At 49.8% G+C, this 24,016-nt stretch overlaps 1 protein-coding gene across 1 annotated transcript in view; it reads left to right on the forward strand.

The window, feature by feature from the left end:
* The first annotated feature begins 344 nt into the window (after positions 1–344).
* The window catches only part of il7r (interleukin 7 receptor), a 109,036-nt gene continuing 85,364 nt past the window's right edge, over positions 345–24,016 (forward strand). The window contains exon 1 of the mRNA XM_070877078.1: positions 345–435. Within this exon, the coding sequence (XP_070733179.1) occupies positions 354–435 (82 nt within the window). The 5' untranslated portion in view covers positions 345–353. The remainder of the gene's footprint in view (positions 436–24,016) is intronic.

Below are 24,016 nucleotides of genomic sequence, written 5' to 3' on the forward strand. Positions count from 1 at the left end.
GGTGGGGGGGGTATTTGGGTGGGGGGATGTATTGTGTGTTGTGGGGTGAGTGGGGGGGATATTTGGGTGGGGGGATGTATTGTGTTTTGTGGGGTGAGTGAGGGGTATTTGGGTGGGGGGGATATTTGGGTGGGGGGATGTATTGTGTTTTGTGGGGGGATATTTGGGTGGGGGGGGGATATTGTGTGTTGTGGGGTGAGTGGGGGGGTATTTGGGTGGGGGGGGGTGTATTGTGTGTTGTGGGGGGAGGCTGCTAGGGCTGAGTATCCCGCTTGCTGCCTGTGCAGGATGTGGTTGGAGACAAGCTCCAGTTGCTGACAGACGGATTCTCACTCCGGGAGGCAGACACCGAGATGCAGAGACACAAGATCTGGGCTCACTGCCTCCTGCTGCTCCTCAGCTCCCCCGCTGTGCTGGCGGACAGCGGCTCCGGGGGTAAGTGGGGCTGGGCTGGGGCTTGCATTGGTCTTGGGTCAGGGACAGCCCTCACTCACTGCCTCTCCCTGCACACACACACCCAACAGCTGGGTCTGAGCTCGTCCTCACCCTCGAGGAATGCACTCAGAGTGTTGCCAAACTCAGAGAATTCACACACCTCCTGCTATCGGACCATGTCCCTCTCTCCCTCTCTCTCTCTGTCTCTTTCTCTCTCTCTCTGTCTGTCTCCCTCTCTCTCTCTCTCTGTCTCTCACTCTTTCTGTCTCTCACTCTTTCTGTCTCTGTCTCTTTCTCTCTCTCTCTCTCTGTCTCTGTCCGTGTGTGTGTGTCTCTCTGTTTCTGTCCGTATGGCTCTCTCTCTCTCCTTCTCTCTGTCTCTCTCACTCTCTCTCTAGTGTCAGCTGTGACTCAGTGGTTGGCGCTCCCGGCTCTGAGTCAGCAGATTGTGGGTTAAATATCTCGGCTGACACTATCGGCCGCACTGTCGGAGGGGCAGTACGGAGGGAGTGCTGCACTGTCGGAGGGGCAGTACTGAGGGAGTGCTGCACTGTCAGAGGGGCAGTACTGAGGGAGTGCTGCACTGTCGGAGGGGCAGTACTGAGGGAGTGCTGCACTGTCGGAGGGGCAGTACTGAGGGAGCGCTGCACTGTCGGAGGGTCAGTACTGAGGGAGTGCTGCACTGTCGGAGGGGCAGTACTGAGGGAGTGCTGCACTGTCGGAGGGGCAGTACTGAGGGAGTGCTGCACTGTCGGAGGGTCAGTACTGAGGGAGTGCTGCACTGTCGGAGGGTCAGTACTGAGGGAGTGCTGCACTGTCGGAGGGGCAGTACTGAGGGAGTGCTGCACTGTCGGAGGGTCAGTACTGAGGGAGTGCTGCACTGTCGGAGGGTCAGTACTGAGGGAGTGCTGCACTGTCGGAGGGGCAGTACTGAGGGAGCGCTGCACTGTCGGAGGGTCAGTACTGAGGGAGCGCTGCACTGTCGGAGGGGAAGTACTGGGAGGGAGTGCTGCACTGTCGGAGGGCAATACTGAGGGAATGCTGCACTGTCGGAGGGGAGTACTGAGGGAGCGCTGCACTGTCGGAGGGGAGTACTGAGGGAGCGCTGCATTGTCGGAGGGGAAGTACTGGGAGGGAGTGCTGCACTGTCGGAGGGCAGTACTGAGGGAGTGCTGCGCTGTCGGAGGGCAGTACTGAGGGAGCGCTGCACTGTCGGAGGGGCAGTACTGAGGGAGTGCTGCACTGTTGGAGGGGAAGTACTGAGGGAGTGCTGCACTGTTGGAGGGGCAGTACTGAGGGAGTGCTGCACTGTCAGAGGGGAAGTACTGAGGGAGTGCTGCACTGTCGGAGGGGCAGTACTGAGGGAGTGCTGCACTGTCGGAGGGGCAGTACTGAGGGAGTGCTGCACTGTCGGAGGGGCAGTACGGAGGGAGTGCTGCACTGTCGGAGGGTCAGTACTGAGGGAGTGCTGCACTGTCGGAGGGGCAGTATTGAGGGAGTGCTGCACTGTCGGAGGGTCAGTACTGAGGGAGTGCTGCACTGTTGGAGGGGCAGTACTGAGGGAGTGCTGCACTGTCAGAGGGGCAGTACTGAGGGAGTGCTGCACTGTTGGAGGGGCAGTACTGAGGGAGTGCTGCACTATCAGAGGGCAGTACTGAGGGAGTGCGGCACTGTCGGAGGGCAGTACTGAGGGAGCGCTGCACTGTCGGAGGGCAGTACTGAGGGAGTGCTGCACTGTCAGAGGGGAAGTACTAAGGGAGTGCTGCACTGTTGGAGGGGCAGTACTGAGGGAGTGCTGCACTGTCAGAGGGGAAGTACTGAGGGAGTGCTGCACTGTCAGAGGGGAAGTACTGAGGGAGTGCTGCACTGTTGGAGGGGCAGTACTGAGGGAGTGCTGCACTGTCGGAGGGTCAGTACTGAGGGAGTGCTGCACTGTCGGAGGGTCAGTACTGAGGGAGTGCTGCACTGTCGGAGGGGCAGTACTGAGGGAGCGCTGCACTGTCGGAGGGTCAGTACTGAGGGAGCGCTGCACTGTCGGAGGGGAAGTACTGGGAGGGAGTGCTGCACTGGCGGAGGGCAATACTGAGGGAGTGCTGCACTGTCGGAGGGGAGTACTGAGGGAGCGCTGCACTGTCGGAGGGGAGTACTGAGGGAGCGCTGCATTGTCGGAGGGGAAGTACTGGGAGGGAGTGCTGCACTGTCGGAGGGCAGTACTGAGGGAGTGCTGCACTGTCGGAGGGCAGTACTGAGGGAGCGCTGCACTGTCGGAGGGGCAGTACTGAGGGAGTGCTGCACTGTTGGAGGGGAAGTACTGAGGGAGTGCTGCACTGTTGGAGGGGCAGTACTGAGGGAGTGCTGCACTGTCAGAGGGGAAGTACTGAGGGAGTGCTGCACTGTCGGAGGGGCAGTACTGAGGGAGTGCTGCACTGTCGGAGGGGCAGTACTGAGGGAGTGCTGCACTGTCGGAGGGGCAGTACGGAGGGAGTGCTGCACTGTCGGAGGGTCAGTACTGAGGGAGTGCTGCACTGTCGGAGGGGCAGTATTGAGGGAGTGCTGCACTGTCGGAGGGTCAGTACTGAGGGAGTGCTGCACTGTTGGAGGGGCAGTACTGAGGGAGTGCTGCACTGTCAGAGGGGCAGTACTGAGGGAGTGCTGCACTGTTGGAGGGGCAGTACTGAGGGAGTGCTGCACTATCAGAGGGCAGTACTGAGGGAGTGCGGCACTGTCGGAGGGCAGTACTGAGGGAGCGCTGCACTGTCGGAGGGCAGTACTGAGGGAGTGCTGCACTGTCAGAGGGGAAGTACTAAGGGAGTGCTGCACTGTTGGAGGGGCAGTACTGAGGGAGTGCTGCACTGTCAGAGGGGAAGTACTGAGGGAGTGCTGCACTGTCAGAGGGGAAGTACTGAGGGAGTGCTGCACTGTTGGAGGGGCAGTACTGAGGGAGTGCTGCACTGTTGGAGGGGCAGTACTGAAGGAGTGCTGCACTGTCGGAGGGGCAGTACTGAGGGAGTGCTGCACTGTCGGAGGGGAAGTACTGAGGGAGCGCCGCACTGTCAGAGGGGAAGTACTGAGGGAGTGCTGCACTGTTGGAGGGGCAGTACTGAGGGAGTGCTGCACGGTAGGAGGTGCCATCTTTCTGATGAGATGTTAAACCGAGGCCCCATCTGCTTCTCAAGTGAACCCCAACTATTTACAATCTATATTAACGACTTGGAAGAAAGGACCGAGTGTAACGTAGCCAAGTTTGCTGACGATACAAAGATGGGAGGAAAAGCAATATGTGAGGAGGATACAAAAATTCTGCAAAAAGACATAGACAGGCTAAGTGAGTGGGCAAAAATATGGCAGATGTAATATAATGTTGGAAAGTGTGAGGTCATGCACTTTGGCAGAAAAAAATCAAAGAGCAAGTTATTATTTAAATGGAGAAAGATTGCAAAGTGCTGCAGTACAGCGGGACCTGGGGGTACTTGTGCATGAAACACAAAAGGATAGTATGCAGGTACAGCAAGTGATCAGGAAGGCCAATGGAATCTTGGCCTTTATTGCAAAGGGGATGGAATATAAAAGCAGGGAAGTCTTGCTACAGTTATACAGGGTATTGGTGAGGCCACACCTGGAATACTGCGTACAGTTTTGGTTTCCATATTTACGAAAGGATATACTTGCTTTGGAGGCAGTTCAGAGACGGTTCACTCGGTTGATTGCGGAGATGAGGGGGTTGACTTATGAGGAAAGGTTGAGTCGGTTGGGCCTCTACTCATTGGAATTCAGAAGAATGAGAGGTGATCTTATCGAAACTGTCATGTATGCAATCTTCATACAACTGTAACCTTCCAGTAACTGTAACCTTCATGTAACTGTAACCTTCCAGTAACTGTAACCTTCATGTAACCACACTGTACACTGTCTATATGTCCTGGAAATGCACACCTTGACCACAGGGAGTGAACTTGTGGGAGATACTCCTCACCTGGGCACTCAGGTATTTAAAGGGAGTTCCCACGCAGGGTCATCATTTCTTGGTCCTGGGAATAAAGAAAGGTCACGCAGTGACCGTGTCTGCAGTACATGCCGTGTGATTCAGTAGCAAATTGCAGGGACACCACATTTGGCGACGAGAAACGGGAATCACCGAACCACGACGATGGCCACCGGCAGCACAGAGGAACGTTACTGTGTGGGTGAGGACTGGGACAACTTCGTGGAAAGACTCCAGCAGAGCTTTGTCACAAAGGACTGGCTGGGAGCGGCAGCGGCTGACAAGCGGAGGGCGCATCTACTGACCAGCTGCGGACCACAGACGTATGCGCTGATGAAAGAGCTGCTCGCACCCAAGAAGCCGGCGGACAAGTCCTTTGAAGAGCTCAGCCAGCTGATCAGTGAGCATCTCAAACCGGCGAGTAGCGTACACATGGCCTGGCACCGGTTCTACTCTCACCGGCGCCAGGAGAGACAAAACATCTCGGACATCGTTGCGGACCTGCGGCGCTTGGCCAGTCTCTGTAAGTTCACAGACGTCTGCAGTGGGGAGATGTTAAGGGATTTCTTCATTGAGGGCATTAGTCATGCCGGGATTTTCAGGAAGCTCATAGAGACCAAGGACTTGACTTTAGAAAGGGCGGCGTTGATAGCTCAGACCTTCATGGCAGGGGAAGAAGAGACCAAGCTAATTTACGCGCGCAGCTCTGGTTCCAACGTGGCGATGGACCAGAGAGTTAACATTGTGAACACGGCTCAGAACCCCGCAGGCAGGCAAGGGCATTTTGAAACCAGCCAGGCAGCAACAGGATCTAGGGTGGGCCCGCAACAGGGACAATGGAAAGGGGATCGGCAATTCACGGCATCTCGAGGAACAATGTGTCCCGTGATGGGATCATTGACACCCACCGTCAGAGCACTTAGAAACAACCAAAGGGACAATCAGAGAGGAATGCCTGGTAACAGCCCTTTTGTTAACAACAACCTCAGCTCATGCTGGAGGTGTGGAGGTAGACATACTGCGAAAAGCTGCAGGTTCCAGCAATTTGTCTGTAGGAATTGCAACATCAGTGGACACTTGGCCAGAATGTGCAGGAAGGCTGTAGCGAGGCTAATCTACGAGACAGATTAACCAGACGAGGGGTCTGCAATGCAGGATGATGCTTGGGGCAAAGCCATGGATGCTGAAGTTCAGCGGGTTCATGTGCCTGACGTCCACAGCTCATATACCAAAACGCCACCCATGATGATGAAAGTTTTATTGAATGGCATCCCAGTGCGCATGGAGCTAGACACAGGAGCCAGCCAGTCCCTTATGAGCGCCCAACAATTTGAGAGACTATGGCCACATAGAGCTAGCAGGCCAAAACTGGAACGCATTGACATGCAGCTACGGACGTACACCAAAGAGATCATCCCAGTGCTGGGCAGTGCAAACTTGGTGGTAACACATAATGGGTCAGAGAACTGGCTGCCACTCTGGATTGTCCCGGGAAACGGCCCGCACTTTTGGGGAGGAGCTGGCTAGCCGAGATGAACTGGAAATGGGGGGGATGTGCACGCCATTTCATCTGTGAAGCGAAGCTCATGCTCACAGGTCCTCCAGAAATTCGGGGCACTGTTTCAACCAGGTGTCGGGACTTTCAAGGGCACCAAAGTAGTGATACGCATCACCCCGGACGCCAGACCAGTGCACCACAAAGCCAGAGCGCTGCCATATGTGATGCGTGAGAAAATTGAAAGTAAATTAGACAGGCTGCTCAGAGAGGGCATAATCTCGGCAGTTAAATTCAGTGACTGGGCAAGCCCCATCATTCCTGTTCTTAAAGCGGATGGCTCGGTCAGGATTTGTGGCGACTACAAGGCCACCATCAACCAAGTGTCACTACAAGACCAATACCCGCTTCTGAGAGTGGAGGATCTTTTTGCCATGCTGGCAGGTGGTAAGCTGTTCACCAAGTTGGATCTCACTTCGGCCTACATGACCCAGGAACTGGCTGAAGAATCCAAGCTTCTGACCACCATCTGAGCACAAGGGGCTATTTATCTACAACAGGTGTCCGTTTGGCATTCGTTCGGCGGCCGCTATCTTTCAGAGGAACATGGAAAGCCTGCTCAAATCCATCCCTGGAACAATCGTATTCCAAGATGACATCCTAATAACGGGTCGAGACACCGATGAACACCTCCACAGCCTGGAGGAGGTGCTACGCCGACTGGACCGGGTAGGCCTGCGGCTAAAGAAGTCCAAGTGTGTGTTTCTGGCCCTAGAGGTCGAGTTTTTGGGCAGGAGAGTTGCCGCAGTCGGGCTTCGGCCTATCGAATCCAAAATGGAGGCGATCTGCCGGGCGCCCAGGCCCGGCAACACATCGGAGTTGCGGTCATTCCTGGGGCTTTTGAACTATTTCGGGAACTTTCTGCCGAACTTAAGCACATTGTTGGAGCCGTTACACATGCTCCTGCGTAAAGGTTGTGAATGGTTTTGGGTGGACGGTCAAGAACGGGCTTTCAATCGGGTGCGGAAACTCCTTTGTTCTAACAAGCTGTTGACCTTGTACGACCCCTGTAAAAAACTGGTTTTAACATGTGATGCATCATCCTATGGGGATGGGTGTGTGTTGCAGCAGAGTAACGATGATGGCCGACTCCAACAGGTGGCTTATGCCTCCAGGTCGCTCTCCCAGGCAGAGCGTGGATATGGCATGGTCAAAAAGGAAGCACTCGCTTGTGTTTACGGTGTGAAAAAGATGCACCAGTACCTTTTCGGTAGACGGATCGAGTTAGAAACGGACCACAAGTCGTTAACATCCCTGTTGACCAACAGCAAGGCTGTCAATGCCAATGCGTCAGCTCGCATACAGCGATGGGCCCTCACGCTGGCTGCGTATGACTGCACCATACGGCACCGGCCAGGTACCGAGAATTGCGCTGACGTGCTCTGCAGGCTCCCACTGGCCACCACTGAGAGGGCGTCGGAGCAAAGTGCTGAGATGGTCATGGCCGTTGAGGCTTTTGACAACGCAGGCTCCTCCATCACAGCCCGCCAGATCAAAATCTGGACCAACAGACATCCCCTCCTATCCCTGATTAAGAAATGTGTCCTGACTGGGGATTGGGCGCCCGCACACGGAGCATGCCCTGAGGAGGTCAGACCGTTCCACAGGCGGATGGATGAGCTCTCCATCCAAGCCGACTGCCTACTATGGGGCAGCCGGGTAGTCATGCCCCAGAAAGGAAGGGAAGCATTCATCAGGGAACTCCACAGCAAGCACTCAGGTATCGTGCTAATGAAGGCCATTGCCCGGTCACATGTATAGTGGCCGGGAATCGACTCAGACCTGGAAGACTGGGTTCGCAGGTGCACGACGTGTGCCCAGCTGGGCAATGCCCCCAGGGAGGCCCCCCTCAGTCCGTGGCCCTGGCCCACCAGGCCATGGTCACGCGTTCACGTAGACTATGCGGGCCCGTTCATGGGAAAAATGTTCCTGATCGTTGTCGATGCATACTCGAAATGGATCGAGTGCATCACATTAAACTCGTGCACGACATCCATCACCGTGGAGAGTCTGCGTACGGTTTTCGCGACCCACGGCTTGCCGGACATCCTGGTCAGCGACAATGGTCCGTGCTTCACCAGCCATGAATTCCAGGAGTTTATGTCGGGTAATGGCATTAAACACGTCCGGACAGCGCCGTTCAAGCCGGCTTCCAATGGCCAGGCAGAACATGCGGTCCAAGTCATAAAACAGAGCAGCCTCCGTATCCAAGGACCCTCCCTTCAATACCGTCTATCGCGCCTCCTGCTGGCCTACAGGTTCCGCCCGCATTCGCTCACAGGAGTCCCGCCAGCGGAACTACTCATGAAACGCACGCTTAAAACGTGGCTGTCCCTCATTCATCCAGCCCTGGCTGTCGTTGTTGAGGGCAAGCGCCAGTCCCAAACCGAGTGCCATGATCGAAACGCAAGGGGGAGGTGTATAGAAATAGATGGCCCGGTATTTGTTCTTAACCATGCTTTGGGACCCAAGTGGCTTGAGGCCAGCGTAATTGGCAAAGAGGGGAATAGGGTCATGGTGGTCAGACTCAACAATAGGCAGATATGCCGAAAACACTTGGACCAAGTAAAGAAAAGGTTCATCATAGACACTGAGGAACCTGAGGAAGAGCATGAGATGTTACCCACACCACTGCCAGTGGACGAGCAACAAGGACATTCACCAACATGCACAGTCCCTGCGGCGCTCCACGAGAGAGCGTCGACCACCTGAAAGACTTAACCTTTGACACAAAAAGACGTGGCAGGAGGTGATGCCATGTATGCAACCTTCATACAACTGTAACCTTCATGTAACTGTAACCTTCATGCAACCACACAGTACACTGTATATATGTCCTGGAAATGCACACCTTGACCACAGGGGGTGAACTTGTGGGAGACAATCCGCACCTGGGCACTCAGATATTTAAAGGGAGGTCCCACGCAGGGTCATCACTTCTTGGTCCTGGGAATAAAGAAAGGTCACGCAGTGACCGTGTCTGCAGTACATGCCGTGTGATTCAGTAGCAAGGTGCAGGGACACCAACGAAACCTGTAAGATTATGAGGGGGCTTGACAAGGTGGATACAGAGAGGATGTTTCCACTGATACTGGAGACTAGAACGAGGGGGCATGGTCTTAGAATAAGGGGCCGCCCATTTAAAACTGAGATGAGGAGGAATTTCTTCTCTCAGAGGGTTGTAAATCTGTGGAATTTGCTGCTTCAAAGAGCTGTGGAAGCTGGGACATTGAATGGATTTAAGACAGAGAAAGACAGTTTTTTAACCGATAAGGGAATAAGGGGTTATGGGGAGAGGGAAGTGGACCTTGATATGTCCTTACTGTACAGTATAAATGCACACGAGGCCCATACTTGAGAGAAGGTCACTCTGTGACCAGTTACCTTTGTTACCAAGACCTCAAGTGATGAAGGTGGGTGGAGCTTCCCCTTTTATATCTGAAAGTCCAGGTTAGGAGTGTCTCCCACAAGTTCACCCCCTTGTGGTCAATGTTCTCAAGGTGTACAACTTGGGTCAGCTTATACATGGGTTACAATGACAGTTGAATACATGACATCACCTCCCCCCCAAAGTCTTATTGGGATCACAGGTTAAGTCTCTCTGGTGGTTTACGCTCCCTTGTAGAGCGCCTGAGTTAGGGCTCCGGTTGTTGGGCGCTGGCCTGAGTGTCTGCTGTTTGCGGTGCCTCAGGCCTGTCCGGACTGCCCACAGTGACTGGGCTCTCCTCCCTTTGGTTCCGGTGTTCGGTCACCTGTGGTGGAGTAAACTCTACGTCGTGTTCTTCCTCTGCTTCTTCTATGGAGATGCTGAACCTCCTTTTAGTTTGATCCACGTGTTTGCGGCAGATTTGTCCATTGGTAAGTTTAACTACCAAAACTCTATTCCCCTCTTTGGCAATCACAGTGCCTGCAAGCCATTTGGGCCCTGCAGCGTAATTAAGGACAAAAACAGGGTCATTGACATCAATACATCGCGCCCTCGCATTCTTGTCATGGTAGTCACATTGTGACTGACCCCTGCTCTCAACGATTTCTTTCATAGTAGGGTTTATAAGGGATAACCTGGTTTTGAGCATCCTTTTCATTCGCAGCTCTGCGGGTGGAACCCCTGTGAGCGAGTGTGGTCGGGATCTATTGGCCAACAGAAGGCGTGATAAGCGGCTTTGTAGGGAACCCCCTTGGATTCTGAGCATCCCCTGTTTGATTATCTGCACTGCTCGTTCTGCCTGGCCGTTTGAGGCTGGCTTGAATGGTGCCGTTCGAACATGGTTAATTCCATTGCCTGCCATGAAGTCCTGGAATTCAGTGCTTGTGAAGCACGGGCCATTGTCGCTGACCAAGACGTCCGGTAGACCATGGGCGGCGAACATTGCCCGTAGACTTTCTGCCGTGGCAGAGGATGTGCTTGAATTTAACATGGTACGCTCAATCCATTTGGAGTAGGCGTCTACTACAACCAAAAACATTTTTCCCATGAAAGGACCTGCGTAGTCCACATGGATGCGTGACCATGGCTTGGCGGGCCAGGACCAGGGGCTAAGGGGGGCTTCCCTGGGTGCGTTGCCCAGCTGAACACACGTGTTGCACCTGCGAACACACAGTTCCAGGTCTGCATCTATCCCTGGCCACCAAACGTGTGACCTGGCAATTGCCTTCATCATGACAATGCCCAGGTGCTCATTGTGAAGTTCTCTGATAAACATCTCTCTGCCCATCTGGGGCATGACTACTCGGTTTCCCCACAGTAGGCAATCGGCCTGAATTGAGAGTTCATCCTTACGCCTATGAAACAGTTTAAACTCCTCAGGGCATGCCCCATACGTGGCTGCCCAGTCTCCATTCAGGACACATTTCTTAACTAAAGACAGTAGCGGGTCTTTATTTGTCCAGACTTTGATCTGACGGGTTGTCACGGGTGAGCCTTCGCTTTCGAAAGCTTCAACAGCCATGACCATCTCAGCAGCATGCTCAGTTGCCTCCCTCAGTGGTGGCTAGTGGGAGCCTGCTGAGTGCATTGGCACAGTTTTCGGTGCCCGGTCTGTGCTGAATTGTGTAGTCATAGGCGGCTAACGTGAGTGCCCACCTCTGTATGCGGGCCGATGCATTCGCATTTATGGTCTTGTTGTCGGTCAAAAGGAACGTTTGGGGTTTGTGATCTGTCTCCAGCTCAAATTTCCTGCCAACAGGTACTGGTGCATTTTTTTTACTGCATATACACACGCTAGCGCTTCCTTTTCTACCATCCCGTAGCCCCTTTCTGTCTGGGACAGACTCCTGGAGACATAAGCTACCGGCTGTAACTGACCATTGGCATTCACATGCTGCAACACACACCCGACCCCATAGGACGACGCATTGCACGTTAACACAAGTTTCTTACACGGGTCATATAACGTTAATAGTTTGTTGGAGCATAACAAATTGCGTGCTCTATCAAAAGCCCTTTCCTGGCTGTCCCCCCAGACCCATTCACGACCTTTGCGTAGGAGCACGTGTAGCGGCTCTAACAGCGTGCTCAATTTGGGAAGAAAGTTACCAAAATAGTTCAGGAACCCCAGGAACGAATGCAGTTCCGTCGTGTTGCGGGGTCTGGATGCTCTCTGGATCGCTTCCGTTTTGGACGCAGTAGGGCTGATCCCATCTGCTGCTACCCTCTTCCCCAGGAATTCTACCTCTGGAGCTAAGAAGACGCACTTCGTTTTTTTCAGTCGCAGCCCTACCCGGTCCAGTCTGTGTAGCACCTCCTCCAGGTTGTGGAGGTGTTCTTCAGTATCGTGACCCGTGATGAGGATGTCGTCTTGAAAAACCACCGTCCTTGGAATCGACTTGAGGAGGCTTTCCATATTTCGCTGAAAGATCGCGGCGGCCGAACGAATCCCGAAGGGACATCTGTTATACTCAAACAACCCCTTGAGTGTCGTGATGCTGGTCAGCTTCTTCGACTCACTCGCCAGCTCCTGGGTCATGTAAGCTGAGGTCAGGTCCAATTTTGAAAAAAGTTTGCCACCGGATAGCGTTGCAAAGAGGTCCTCCACTCTTGGTAGCGGGTAATGGTCATGGAGTGACACCCGATTGATGGTGGCCTTGTAATCACCACATATCCTGACCGACCCATCCGCCTTGAGCACCGGCACAATCGGGCTCGCCCAGTCACTTAATTCGACTGGCAAGATGATGCCTTCCCTCATCAGGCGGTCCAATTCGCCTTCTATCTTTTCCCGCATCACGTACGGCACCGCTCTGGCCTTGTGGTGTACTGGCCTGGCGTCCGGGTTTATGTGAATCACGACATTGGCCCCCATGAAAGTGCCAATGCCGGGTTGAAATAATGAGTCAAATTTGTCCAGGACCTGTGAGCATGATACTCGCTCCACAGAAGAAATTGCATTGACATCGCCCCATTTCAAGTTCATGACAGCAAGCCAACTCCTCCCCAGTAGTGCGGGACCGTCCCCCGGGACAATCCAGAGTGGCAACCTGTTCTCCGAATCTTTGTGGGTCACGACTACCGTGGCACTGCCTAGCACCGGAATGATCTCCTTTGTATATGTCCGTAGCTGTGCGTCAATCAGCAATAATTTTGGCCTCCTGGCCTTGGATACTCACAACCTTTCGAACTGTTTGATACTCATCAGGGACTGACTGGCCCCATGTCTAGCTCCATTGATACTGGGATGCCATTGAGGAGCACTTTCATCATTATCGGTGGCGTCCTGGTATATGAACTGTATATGTGTTCCACATGAACTCGCTGAATTTCAGCTTCCAGCGGTTTCCCCCAGTATTCATTTGGCCTCGTAGGGCTTACATCGGGCCCGTCCTCATCGTACATCAACCTGGCTGCAGGCTTCCTGCACATTCGTGGCAAGTGACCTGCAAGCTCTGGCTGGGTGTTTGCCTCCACACCTCGAGCATGAGCTGGAGGCCCCATTGTTGGAAACAAAAGGTCCATTACTAGTCAATCGTCTCTGACTGTCTGTAACTGTCCTTAAGTGCACCATTAACAGGTGTTGATGGCCCCATTACTGGCCGTATTGTGAATCACCGTTCAGCTAGCCATTGTCTCTGTTGAATTCCTCCTTTGGGTTTGACTGCATGCTGGGGCATGTCCGATTGCCCTTGTCTGCCGAGAGAACTGTGTGCCGCATTAGCAATGTTGACTCCCTGGTCGTTTGCCGCATTTGAGCCAAGATTTTTGTCATACATCATTCTGGTCTCTTCCTCCCTTGAGATAAATGTCTGGGCTATCAGAGCCACCACTTCCAAGGTCAAGTCTTTGGTCTCAATCAGTTTCCTGAAAACCCCAGCGTGCCCGATGCCCTCAATAAAAAAGTCTCGCAGCATCTCCGCTCTGCCTGCATCTGGGAACTTACATAGGCTCGCCAGTCGCCGGAGGTCTGCCACGAAGTCAGGAACACTTTGCCCTTCTCGCCGCCGGTGCGTGTAAAACCGGTGTCTCGCCATGTGCATGTTGCTCGGCGGTTTAAGGTGTTCCCCGATCAACTTACTGAGCTCTTCGAACGTCTTGTCCGCCGGCTTCTCTGGGTCCTTCATCTGGGAGTACGTCAGGGGATGAGCCCTGCGTTTGTCGGCCAAATCCTGTCCCAACCATTCCTTAGTGACAAAACTTTGCTGTAGTCTCTCAATAAAGTCGTCCCAATCATCACCAACACAGTACCTCTCTTCTGTGCTGCTAGTGGCCATGCTCGCATGGTTTTAATCCCAGTTTCTCGTCGCCAATGATATGTCCTTACTATACAGTATAAATGCACATGAGACCCATACTTGAGAGGTCACTCTGTAACCAGTTACCTTAATACCAAGACCTCAAGTGATGAAAGTGGGTGGAGCTTCCCCTTTTATACCTGAAAGTCCAGGTTCGGAGTGTCTCCCACAAGTTCACCCCCTTGTGGTCAATGTTCTCAAGGTGTACAACTTAGGTCAGCTAAGGCATGGATTACAATGATAGTTGAATACCTGAGTCCATGATCAGATCAGCCTGCTCGTCCTGCTCCTATTTCTTATGTTGTTATGTTCTTATTATCACATTGCTGTTTCTGGGAGCTTGCTGTGTGCAAATTAGCTGCCACGTTTCCCACATTACAAAAGTATTTGATTGGCTGTAAAGCACTTTGGCACGTTTGGTGGTCGTGAAAGGCGCTATATAAATCCAAATCTTTCTTTTCTCCCTGACTCTGTATCTCTGTCTCGCTCTCTGTCTCGCTCTCTCTGTCTTGCTCTCTCTGTCTCGCTCTCTCTGTCTCGCTCTCTCTGTCTCTCTCTCTCTCGCTCTCTTTGTCTCGCTCTCTCTGTCTCGCTCTTTCTGTCTCGCTCTTTCTGTCTCGCTCTCTTTGTCTCCCTCTCTCTCGCTCTCTCTGTCTCGCTCTCTCTGTCTCGCTCTCTCTGTCTCTCTCTCTCTCGCTCTCTCTGTCTTGCTCTCTCTGTCTCTCGCTCTCTTTGTCTCGCTCTCTCTGTCTCGCTCTTTCTGTCTCGCTCTCTCCTCGCTCTCTTTGTCTCCCTCTCTCTGTCCCCCTCTCTCTGTCTCGCTCTCTCTCTTCCTCTATCTCTCTCTCTGTCTCTTGATGTCTGTCTCTCTCTCTCTCTCTCTCTCTGTCTCTGTCTTCAATCTCTCTCTCTCCCTCTCTCTCCTTCTCTCTCTCTCCGTCTCTCACTCTCCTTCTCTCACTCTCTCTCTCTCCCTAACTCTCTCTGTCTCTCTCTCTCTATTTCTGTCTGTCTCTCTCTCTGTCTCTCTCTCCTTCTCTGCGTATCTCTCTCTCTTGCTCTGTCGCTCTCTCTCTGTCTCTCTCGCTGTCTCTCTCTCACTCTCTCTGTGTCTCTCTCTCTCTCTCCCTCTCTGTGTATCTCTCGTCTCTCTCTCTCTCTCTCTGTCTGTCTCTCTCTCTCTCTTCCTCTCTCTCGATGTGTCTTTCTCTCATAAGACCATAAGAAATAGGAGCAGGAGTCGGCCATTTGGCCCCTCGCACCTGCTCCACCATTAAATAAGGTCATGGCTGATCTGATCATGGACTCAGCTCCACTTCCCTGCCTGCTCCCTATAACCCTTTATTCCCTTATCGCTCAAAAATCTGTCTATCTCCACGTTAAGTATATTCAATGACCCAGCCCCCACAGCTCTCTGGGGTAGAAAATTACAAAGATTTACAACCCTCTGAGAGAAGAAATTCCACCCCATCTCAGTTTTAAACGAGCGATTCTTTATTCTGAAACTATGCCCCCTAGTTTTAGTTTCAGCAATGAGAGGAAACATCCTCACTGCAACTACCCTGTGAAACACCCTCATTATCTTATATGTTTCAATAAGATCACCTCTCATTCTACTGAACTGCAATGTGTATAGGCCCAATCTACTCAACCTATCCTCATAAGTCAACCCCCTCATCTCCAGAATCAACCTAGTGAACCTTCTCTGAACAGCCTCCAATGCAATTATATCCTTCCTTAAACATGGAAACCAAAACTGTACGCAGTACTCCAGGTGTGGCCTCACCAATACCCTGTACAGTTGTAGCAGGACTTCTCTGCTTTTATACTCCATCCCCCTTGTAATGAAGGCCAACATTCCATTTGCCTTCCTGATCACTTGCTGAACCTGCATACTAACTTTTTGTGTTTCATGCACAAGGACCCCCAGGTCCCTCTGTACTGCAGCACTTTGTAATTTTTCTCCATTTAAATTAAAATTAGATTTTCTATTTTTTCTGCCAAAGTGAATAACCTCACATTTTCCCACATTATACTCCATCTGCCATATTTTTGCCCAATGACTTAGCCTGTTTATATCCCTTTGCAGATTTTTTGTGTCCTCCTCACAATTTGCTTTCCCACCCATCTTTGTATCTTCAGCAAACTTGGCTACATTACACTCAGTCCCTTCATCCAAGGCGTTAATATCATATCATTATAAGCAGTCCCAGGGAATCGAGGAAGACTTGCTTCCACTCTTAACATGAGTCCTTAGGTGGCTGAACAGTCCAATACGGGAACCACAGTCCCTGTCACAGGTGGGACAGATAGTCGTTAGGGGAAGGGGTGGGTGGGACAGGTTTGCCGCACGCTCCTTCCGCTGCCTGCACTTGATTTCTGCACGCTCTCGGCGATGAGAGTCGAGGTGCTCAGTGCCCTCCCGGATGCACTGCCTCCACTTAGGGCGGTCTTTGGCCAGGGACTCCCAGGTGTCGATGGGGATGTTGCACTTTATCAGGGAGGCTTTGAGGGTGTCCCTGTAACGTTTCCTCTGCCCACCTTTGGCTCATTTGCTGTGGACGAGTTCCGAGTAGAGCGCTTGCTTTGGGAGTCCCATGTCTGGCATGTGAACAATGTGGCCTGCCCAGCGGAGCTGATCGAGTGTGGTCAGTGCTTCAATGCTGGGGATGTTGGCCTGGACGAAGATACTAATGTTGGTGCCTCTGTCCTCCCAGGGAATTTGTAGGATCTTGTCTTGCGGAGACATTGTTGGTGGTATTTCTCCAGAGACTTGAGGTGTCTACTGTACATGGCCCATATTTCTGAGCCATACAGGAGGGCAGGTATTACTACAGTCCTGTAGACCATGAGCTTGGTGGCAGTTTTGAGGGCCTGGTCTTCAAACACTCTTTTCCTCAGGCTGCACTGGAGGCGGTGTTGGATCTTGTTGATAGGAGGCTCCCGAGATATGGGAAGTGGTCCACGTTGTCTGGGGCTGCGCCGTGGATCTTGATGACTGGGGGATAGTGCTGTGCGATAAGGACAGGCTGGACGGACCTTTGTCTTGCTGATGTTTAGCGTACGGCCCATGCTTTCGTATAGATTGTAAATAGTTGAGGCCCCAGCATCGATCCCTGTGGCACCTCACTAGTTACTGTTTGCCAACCGGAAAATGACCCATTTATCCCGACTCTGTATTTTCTGTTAGTCAGCCAATCCTCTATCCATGCTAATATATTACCCCCAACCCGGTGAACTTGTATCTTGTGCAGTAACCTTTTATGTGGCACCTTATCGAATGCCTTCTGGAAATCCAAATTCACCGCATCCCCTTTATCCACCCTGTTCATTACATCCTCAAAGAATTCTGGCAAATTTGTCAAACGTAATTTCTCCTTCATGAAACCATGTTGACTCTGCTTGATTGAATTATGTTTTTCCAAATGTCCCGCTACTGCTTCCTTAATAATGGACTCCAGCATTTTCCCAACAACAGATGTTGGGCTAACTGGTCTATAGTTCCCGGATTTTTGTCTGTCTCCTTTTTTAAACAGGGGCGTTAAATTTGCAGTTTTCCAATCCGCTGGGACCGCCTCAGAATCCAGGGAATTTCGGTAGATTACAACCAATGCATCCACTATCTCTGCAGCCACTTCTTTTGTGACCCTAGGATGTAAGCCATCAGGTCCAGGGAATTTGTCCGCCTTTAGTCCCATTATTTTACCGAGTACTACTTCTTTAGTGATAGTGATTGTATTAAGTTCCTCCCTCCCTATAGCCCCTTGATTATCCACGATTGGGATGTTTTTAGTGTCTTCTACAGTGAAGACCAATACAAAATATTTGTTCAAACGTCTCTGCCATTTCCCTGTTCTCCATTATTAATTCCCCAGTCTCATCCTCCAAGGGACCAACATTTATTTTAGACACTCTTTTCCTTTTTATGTACCTGTAGAAACTCTTACTATTTGTTTTTATATTTTGTGCTTGTTTACTCACATAATCTATCTTCCCTCTCTTTATCATTTTTTTCGTTGTTCTTTGCTGGCTTTTAAAAGTTTCCCAATGCTCTGGCCTCCCACTAGTCTTGGCCACATTAAATGCCCTTGTTTTCAATTTGATACCATCCCTTATTTCCTTAGCCACGGATGGTTATCCCTTTTCTTCCAGTCTTTCCTTCTCTTTGGGATATATTTTTGTTGAGAGTTATGAAATATCTCCTTAAGTGTCTGCCACTGCTCATCAACTGTCCCACACTTTAATCTATTTTCCCTGTCCACTTTAGCCAACTCTGCCCTCATACCTTTGTAGTCTCCTTTATTTAAGCTTAGGACTCTGGTTTGAAATCCAACTTGCTCACCCTCCAACTGAATTTGAAATTCAATCATATTATGGTCACTCATTCCTAGAGGATCTTTTACTAGGAGATCATTTATTAATCATGCATCATTACACAGTGCACATCCAAGTACTTTTTAAATGTGGTGAGGGTTTCTGCCTCTACCACCCTTTCAGGCAGTGACTTCCAGATCCCCACCACCCTCCTGGTGAAGACATTTCCCCATATATCTCCTCTAAACCTCCCCCAATTACTTTAAATCTATGCCCCCTGGTTGTTGACCCCTCTGCCAAGTGAAACAGTCCTTCCTATCCACTCTATACAGGCCCCTCATAATTTTATACACCTCACTAAGGTCTCTCCTCAGCCTCCTCTGTTTCAAAGAAAAAAGTCCCAGCATCTCCAAGCTTTCCTCATAGCCAAAATTCTCCAGTCCAGGCAACATTCTTGTAAATCTCCTCTGCACCCTTTCCAGTGCAATCACATCTTTCCTGTAATGTGATGACCAGAACTGCACGCAGTACTCCAGCTGTGGCCTAACCAGTGTTTTATACAGTTCAAGCATAACCTCCCTGCTCTTGTATTCTATGCCTCGGCCAATAAAGGCAAGCATTCCGTATGCCTCCTTAACCACCTCATCTACCTGTCCTGCTACCTTCAGGGATCTGTGGACCTGCACTCCAAGGTCCCTTTGTTCCTCTACACTTCTCAGTGTCCTACCATTTAATATGTATTTCCTTACCTTGTTAACCCTCCCCAAATGCATTACCTCACACTTCTCCAATTGCGTTCATTTTGCCACTGTTCTGCCCACCTGACAAGTCCATTGATTTCTTCCTGCAGCCTACAGCTTTCTTCATTATTATCAACCACACAGCCAATTTTAGTGTCATCTACAAACTTCTTAATCATACATCCTAGATTCAAGTCCAGACCATTAACATATACCACAAAAAGCAAGGGACCTAGTACTGAGCCCTGTGGAACCCCACTGGATACAGCCTTCCAGTCACAAAAACACCCAGCAACCATTACCCTTTGCTTCCTGACTCTGAGCCCATTTTGGATCCAACTTGCCACTTTGCCCTGGATCCCATGGTCTTTTACCTTCGTGACCAGTCTGCCATGTGGGACCTTATGAAAAGCTTTGCTAAAATCCATATATACTACATCATACGCACTGCCCTCATCGACCCTCCTACCCTCCTGGTTACCTCCTCGAAAAATTTAATGAAGTTAGTTCGACACGACCTTCCCTTGATAAATCCATGCTGACTGTCCTTGATTAATCCATGTCTTTGAAAATGAAGATTTATCCTGTCCCTCAGGATTTTTTCCAATAATTTTCCCACCACCGAGGTTAGGCTGACTGGCCTGTAATTACTTGGTCTATCCCTTTCTCCCTTCTTAAACAAAGGTACCACATTAGCAGTCCTCCAGTCCTCTGGCACCACACCTGTAGCCAGAGAAGATTGGAAAATGATGGTCAGAGCCTCTGCTATTTCCTCTTTTACTTCTCTTAACAGGCTGGGATACATTTCATCCGGGCCTGGGGATTTATCCACTTTCATAGCTGCTAAGCCCCTTAATACTTCCTCTCTCACTATGCTTATCTCGTCTAATATTTCACATCCTCCGTTATTGCAAAGTCTGCATCACCCCTCTCTTTTGTGAAAACGGATGCAAAGTATTCATTAAGAATCCTACCCACATCTTCCACCTCAACACACAGATTTCCTTTATGGTTTCTAATAGGCCCCACTCTTTCTCTAATTACTCTCTAGTGCTTAATGTATTTATAAAAACATCTTTAGGTTTTCCTGATTTTACTTGCCAACATTCTTTCATGTGCTCTGTTTGCTTTCCTGATATCTTTTTAAATTTCACCCCGGCACTTTCTATACCCCTCTAGAGTTTCTGCAGTATTGAATCCTCGGTATCTGTCATAAGCTTCCCTTTTTTACTTTATCCTATCTATGCTCCTTGATATCCAGGGGACTCTTGAATTGTTAGTCCCACCCTTTTTTTTAAGGGAACATACTCGCTCTGAACCCTCAGGATCTCCTCCTTGAATGCCTCCCATTGCTCTGACACTGATTTACCATCAAGTAGCCGTTTCCAGTCCACCTTGGCCAAATCCCATCTCAGCTCTGCAAAATTGGCTTTACCCCAATTGGGAACTCTTTTTCCTGGTTCACCTTTGTCCTTTTCCATAACTACCCTAAATCTTACTGAATTATGATCACTAGCACTTAAATGCTTTCCCACTGATATCCCTTCCACCTGCCCCTCTTCATTCCCTCAAAACCAAGTCCAGAACTTCCCCAAATAGGCAGTCAACATGGTTTTATGGAAAGGAAATCATGTTTGACAAATTTATTAGAGTTTTTTAAGGGTGTAACTAGCAGGATAGATAAAGGGGAACCAGTGTATATGGTGTATTTGGATTTCCAAAAGGCAATCGATAAGGTGCCACATAAAAGGTTATTACACAAAATTAAGGCTCATGGGATTGGAGGTAATGTATACATGGATCAAGGATTGGTTAAAATACAGAAAACATAGAGTAGGAATAATTGGAACTTTTTCCAGGTTGGGAAGCTGTCACGATCGATGCTTGGGCTTCAGCTATTTACAATCTATATCAATGATCTAGATAAAGAGACCAAGTGTAATGTATCCAATTTTGCTAATGATACAAAGCTAGATAGGGCAGTAAGCTGTGAGGAGGACGCAGAGAGGCTTCAAAGTGATTTAGACTGGTTAAGTGAGTGGGCAAGAACATGGCAAATGAAATATACTGTGAAGAAATGTGAATTATCCACTTGAGTTGGTTGAAATAGAAAAGCAGAATATCTTTTAAATGGTGAGAAGTTGGAAAATGTTGGTGTTCAAAGGGACCTGGATGAAAGTTAACATGCAGGTACAGCAAGCAATTAGGAAAGAAAATTATATGTTGGCCTTTATTACTAAAGGATTGGAATATAAGAAGGCGGTTCACCACCACCTTCTCAATGGCAATTAGGGATGGGCAATAAATGCCGGGCTTTGGCCAGTGAAACCCACATCCCATGAACGAATATTAAAAAATAAGAGTAAAGATGTCTTACTGCAATTATAGGGCCCTGGTGAGACCACACCTGGAGTATTGTGTATAGTTTTGGTCTCCTTACCCAAGGAAGATATACCTGCCATAGAGGGAGAGCAACAGAGGTTCACCAGACTGATTCCTGGGATGGGGGGATTGTCCCATGAGGAAAGATTGAGCAGACTAGGCCTATAATTCCTTACAGTTTAGAAGAATGAGTGGTGATCTCATTGGAACATACAAAATTCTTACAGGGCTTGACAGGGTAGATGTAGAGAGGATGTTTCCTCTGGCTGGGGAGTCTAGAACCAGGGCTCACAGTCTCAGAATAAAGGGTCGGCCATTTAGGACTGAGATGAGGAGAAATTTCTTCATTCAGAGGGTGGTAAATCTTTGGAATTCTGTACCCCAGAGGGCAGTGGAGGCTCAGTCGTTGATTATATTCAAAACAGAGATCGATAGATTTTTGGATATTAAGGGATTATAGAGTCAGTGTAGGAAAGTGGAGTTGAGATAAAAGATCAGCCATGATCTCATTGAATGGCGGAGCAGGCTTGAGGGGCCGAATGGCCGACTCCTGCTCCTATTTCGTCTGTACTTATGTTTGTATATTATGTTGCATTCTTCCTCAGTGTTAGCTATAACTCCCCAGTTTGGTATTATCTGCAAAGTTTAACATGAGTTACTTGTTCCTAAGTCCAAATCATGAATGTAAGTTATGAGTAACAGTGGTCCCAGCACTGATCCTTGTGGAACACCACTTTCTCCCCACCAATCTGAATAACTACCCTTTATCCCGACTCTCTGCTTTCAATTTTTAGTCAATTTGCTATCCATTCAGCTATTTGTCCCCTGGCTCCACATGCCCTAACCTTTATCATGAGCCTGCCGTGTGGTACCTTATCAAAGGCCTTTTGAAAATCCAAGTATATGACCTCTACTGCATTACCCTTATCTATCCTTTTCGTTACCGCTTCAAAGAATTCTATCAGCTTAGAGAAACATGACTCGGAATCTTTGCTGTTTATCTTTTATTCTATTTTCTGTCTCGAGATGCTCCTTCAGTACGGAGTCCAGTATTTCCCTACCGCTGACATTGAGCTGACCGGTCTCTCGCTCCCAGGTTTTGTTCTAACTCCGAGAGGGACAGGACCCTGGATGTCGGACAAGCAGTTTAGAGGCCGTGGAGTATCAAGTGGTAGCCAGAGAATCTCCTGCAATGGCTTCTCCTGCAACGCTCCCACACCGTTACATAAGAACATAAGAAATAGGAGCAGGAGTAGGCCATACGGCCCCTCGAGCCTGCTCCACCATTTAATACGATCATGGCTGATCTGATCATGGACTCAGCTCCACTTCCCTGCCCGCTCCCCATAACTCTTTACTCCCTTGTCGTTTAAGAAACTGTCTATTTCTGTCTTAAATTTATTCAATATCCCAGCTTCCACAACTCATTGAGACAGCGAATTCCACAGATTTACAACCTTGTGAGAGAAGAAATTTCTCATCTCAGTTTTAAATGGGCGGTCCCTTATTCTAAGATCATGCTCCCTAGTTCTAGTCTCCCCTGTCAGTGGAAACATCCTCTCTGCATCCACCTTGTCAAGCCCCCTCATAATCTTATATGTTTCAATAAGATCACCTCTCATTCTTCTGAATTCCAATGAGTAGAGGCCCAACCTCCTCAACCTTTCTTCATAAGTCAACCTCCTCATCTCCAGTTACCTCTGGTGTCCCCCAAGGATCTATCCTTGGCCCCCTCCTATTTATCCTCGGCGACTTCATCAGGAAACACAGCGTCAGTTTCCACATGTACGCTGGTGACCCAGCTCTACCTCACCATCACTTCTCTCAACCCCTCCACGCTCTCGAAACTCTCAGTCTGCCTGTGAGGAGGACACAGAGACTGCAAAGGGATTTAGATTGGTTAAGTGAGTGGGCAAGAACATGGCAAATGAAATATAATGTTGGGAAATGTGAGACAGAATATAGAATAAAAGATAACCAGCAAAGATTCCAAAAGTCATGTTTAAATAACCTGATAGAATTCTTAGAAGTGGTAACGGAAAGTCGAGATAAAGATAATGCAGTAGGTGTCATATTCTTGGATTCTCAAAAGATTATCGGTAGGACATTACATAGCAACATAAGAACATAAGAAATAGGAGCAGGAGTCGGCCATAAAGCCCCTCGAGCCTGCTCCGCCATTCAATACGATCATGGCTGATCTGATCATGGACTCAGCTCCACTTCCCTGCCCGCTCCCCATAACCCCTCATCCCCCCATCGCTCAAGAAACTGTCTATCTCTGTCTTAAATTTATTCAATGTCCCAGTTTCCACAGCTCCCTGAGGCAGCGACTTCCACAGATTTACAACCCTCTTAGAGAAGAAATTTCTCCTCATCTCAGTTTTAAATGGGCAGCCCCTTATTCTAAGATTATGTCCCCTAGTTCTAGTCTCCCCTGTCAGTGGAAACAGCCTCTCTGCATCCACCTTGTCAAGCATCCTCATAATCTTATACGTTTCAATAAGATCACCTCTCATTCTTCTGAATTCCAATGAGTATAGGCCCAACCTCCTCAACCTTTCCTCATAAGTCAACCCCCTCATCCCCGGGATCAACCGAGTGAACCTTCTCTGAACTGTCTCCAAAGCAAGGATATCCTTTTGTAAATATGGAAACCATAGAGGGGGCATAGTTTTAAGGTGGGTGGTGGAAGGTTTAGAGGGGATTTGAGGTGGGGGGGGGGGCTTCTTTACACAGAGGGTTGTGGGGATCTGGAACTCACTGCCTGGAAGAGTGGTGGATGCAGAAACCCTCACCACTTTTAAGAGATGGTTGGATGGGCACTTAAAGTGCAGTAACCTGCAGGGTTACAGACCTAGAGCTGGTAATTGGGATTAGACT

The sequence above is a fragment of the Pristiophorus japonicus genome, chromosome 1 (genome assembly GCF_044704955.1).
Source record: "Pristiophorus japonicus isolate sPriJap1 chromosome 1, sPriJap1.hap1, whole genome shotgun sequence".
NCBI lineage: Eukaryota > Metazoa > Chordata > Chondrichthyes > Pristiophoridae > Pristiophorus > Pristiophorus japonicus.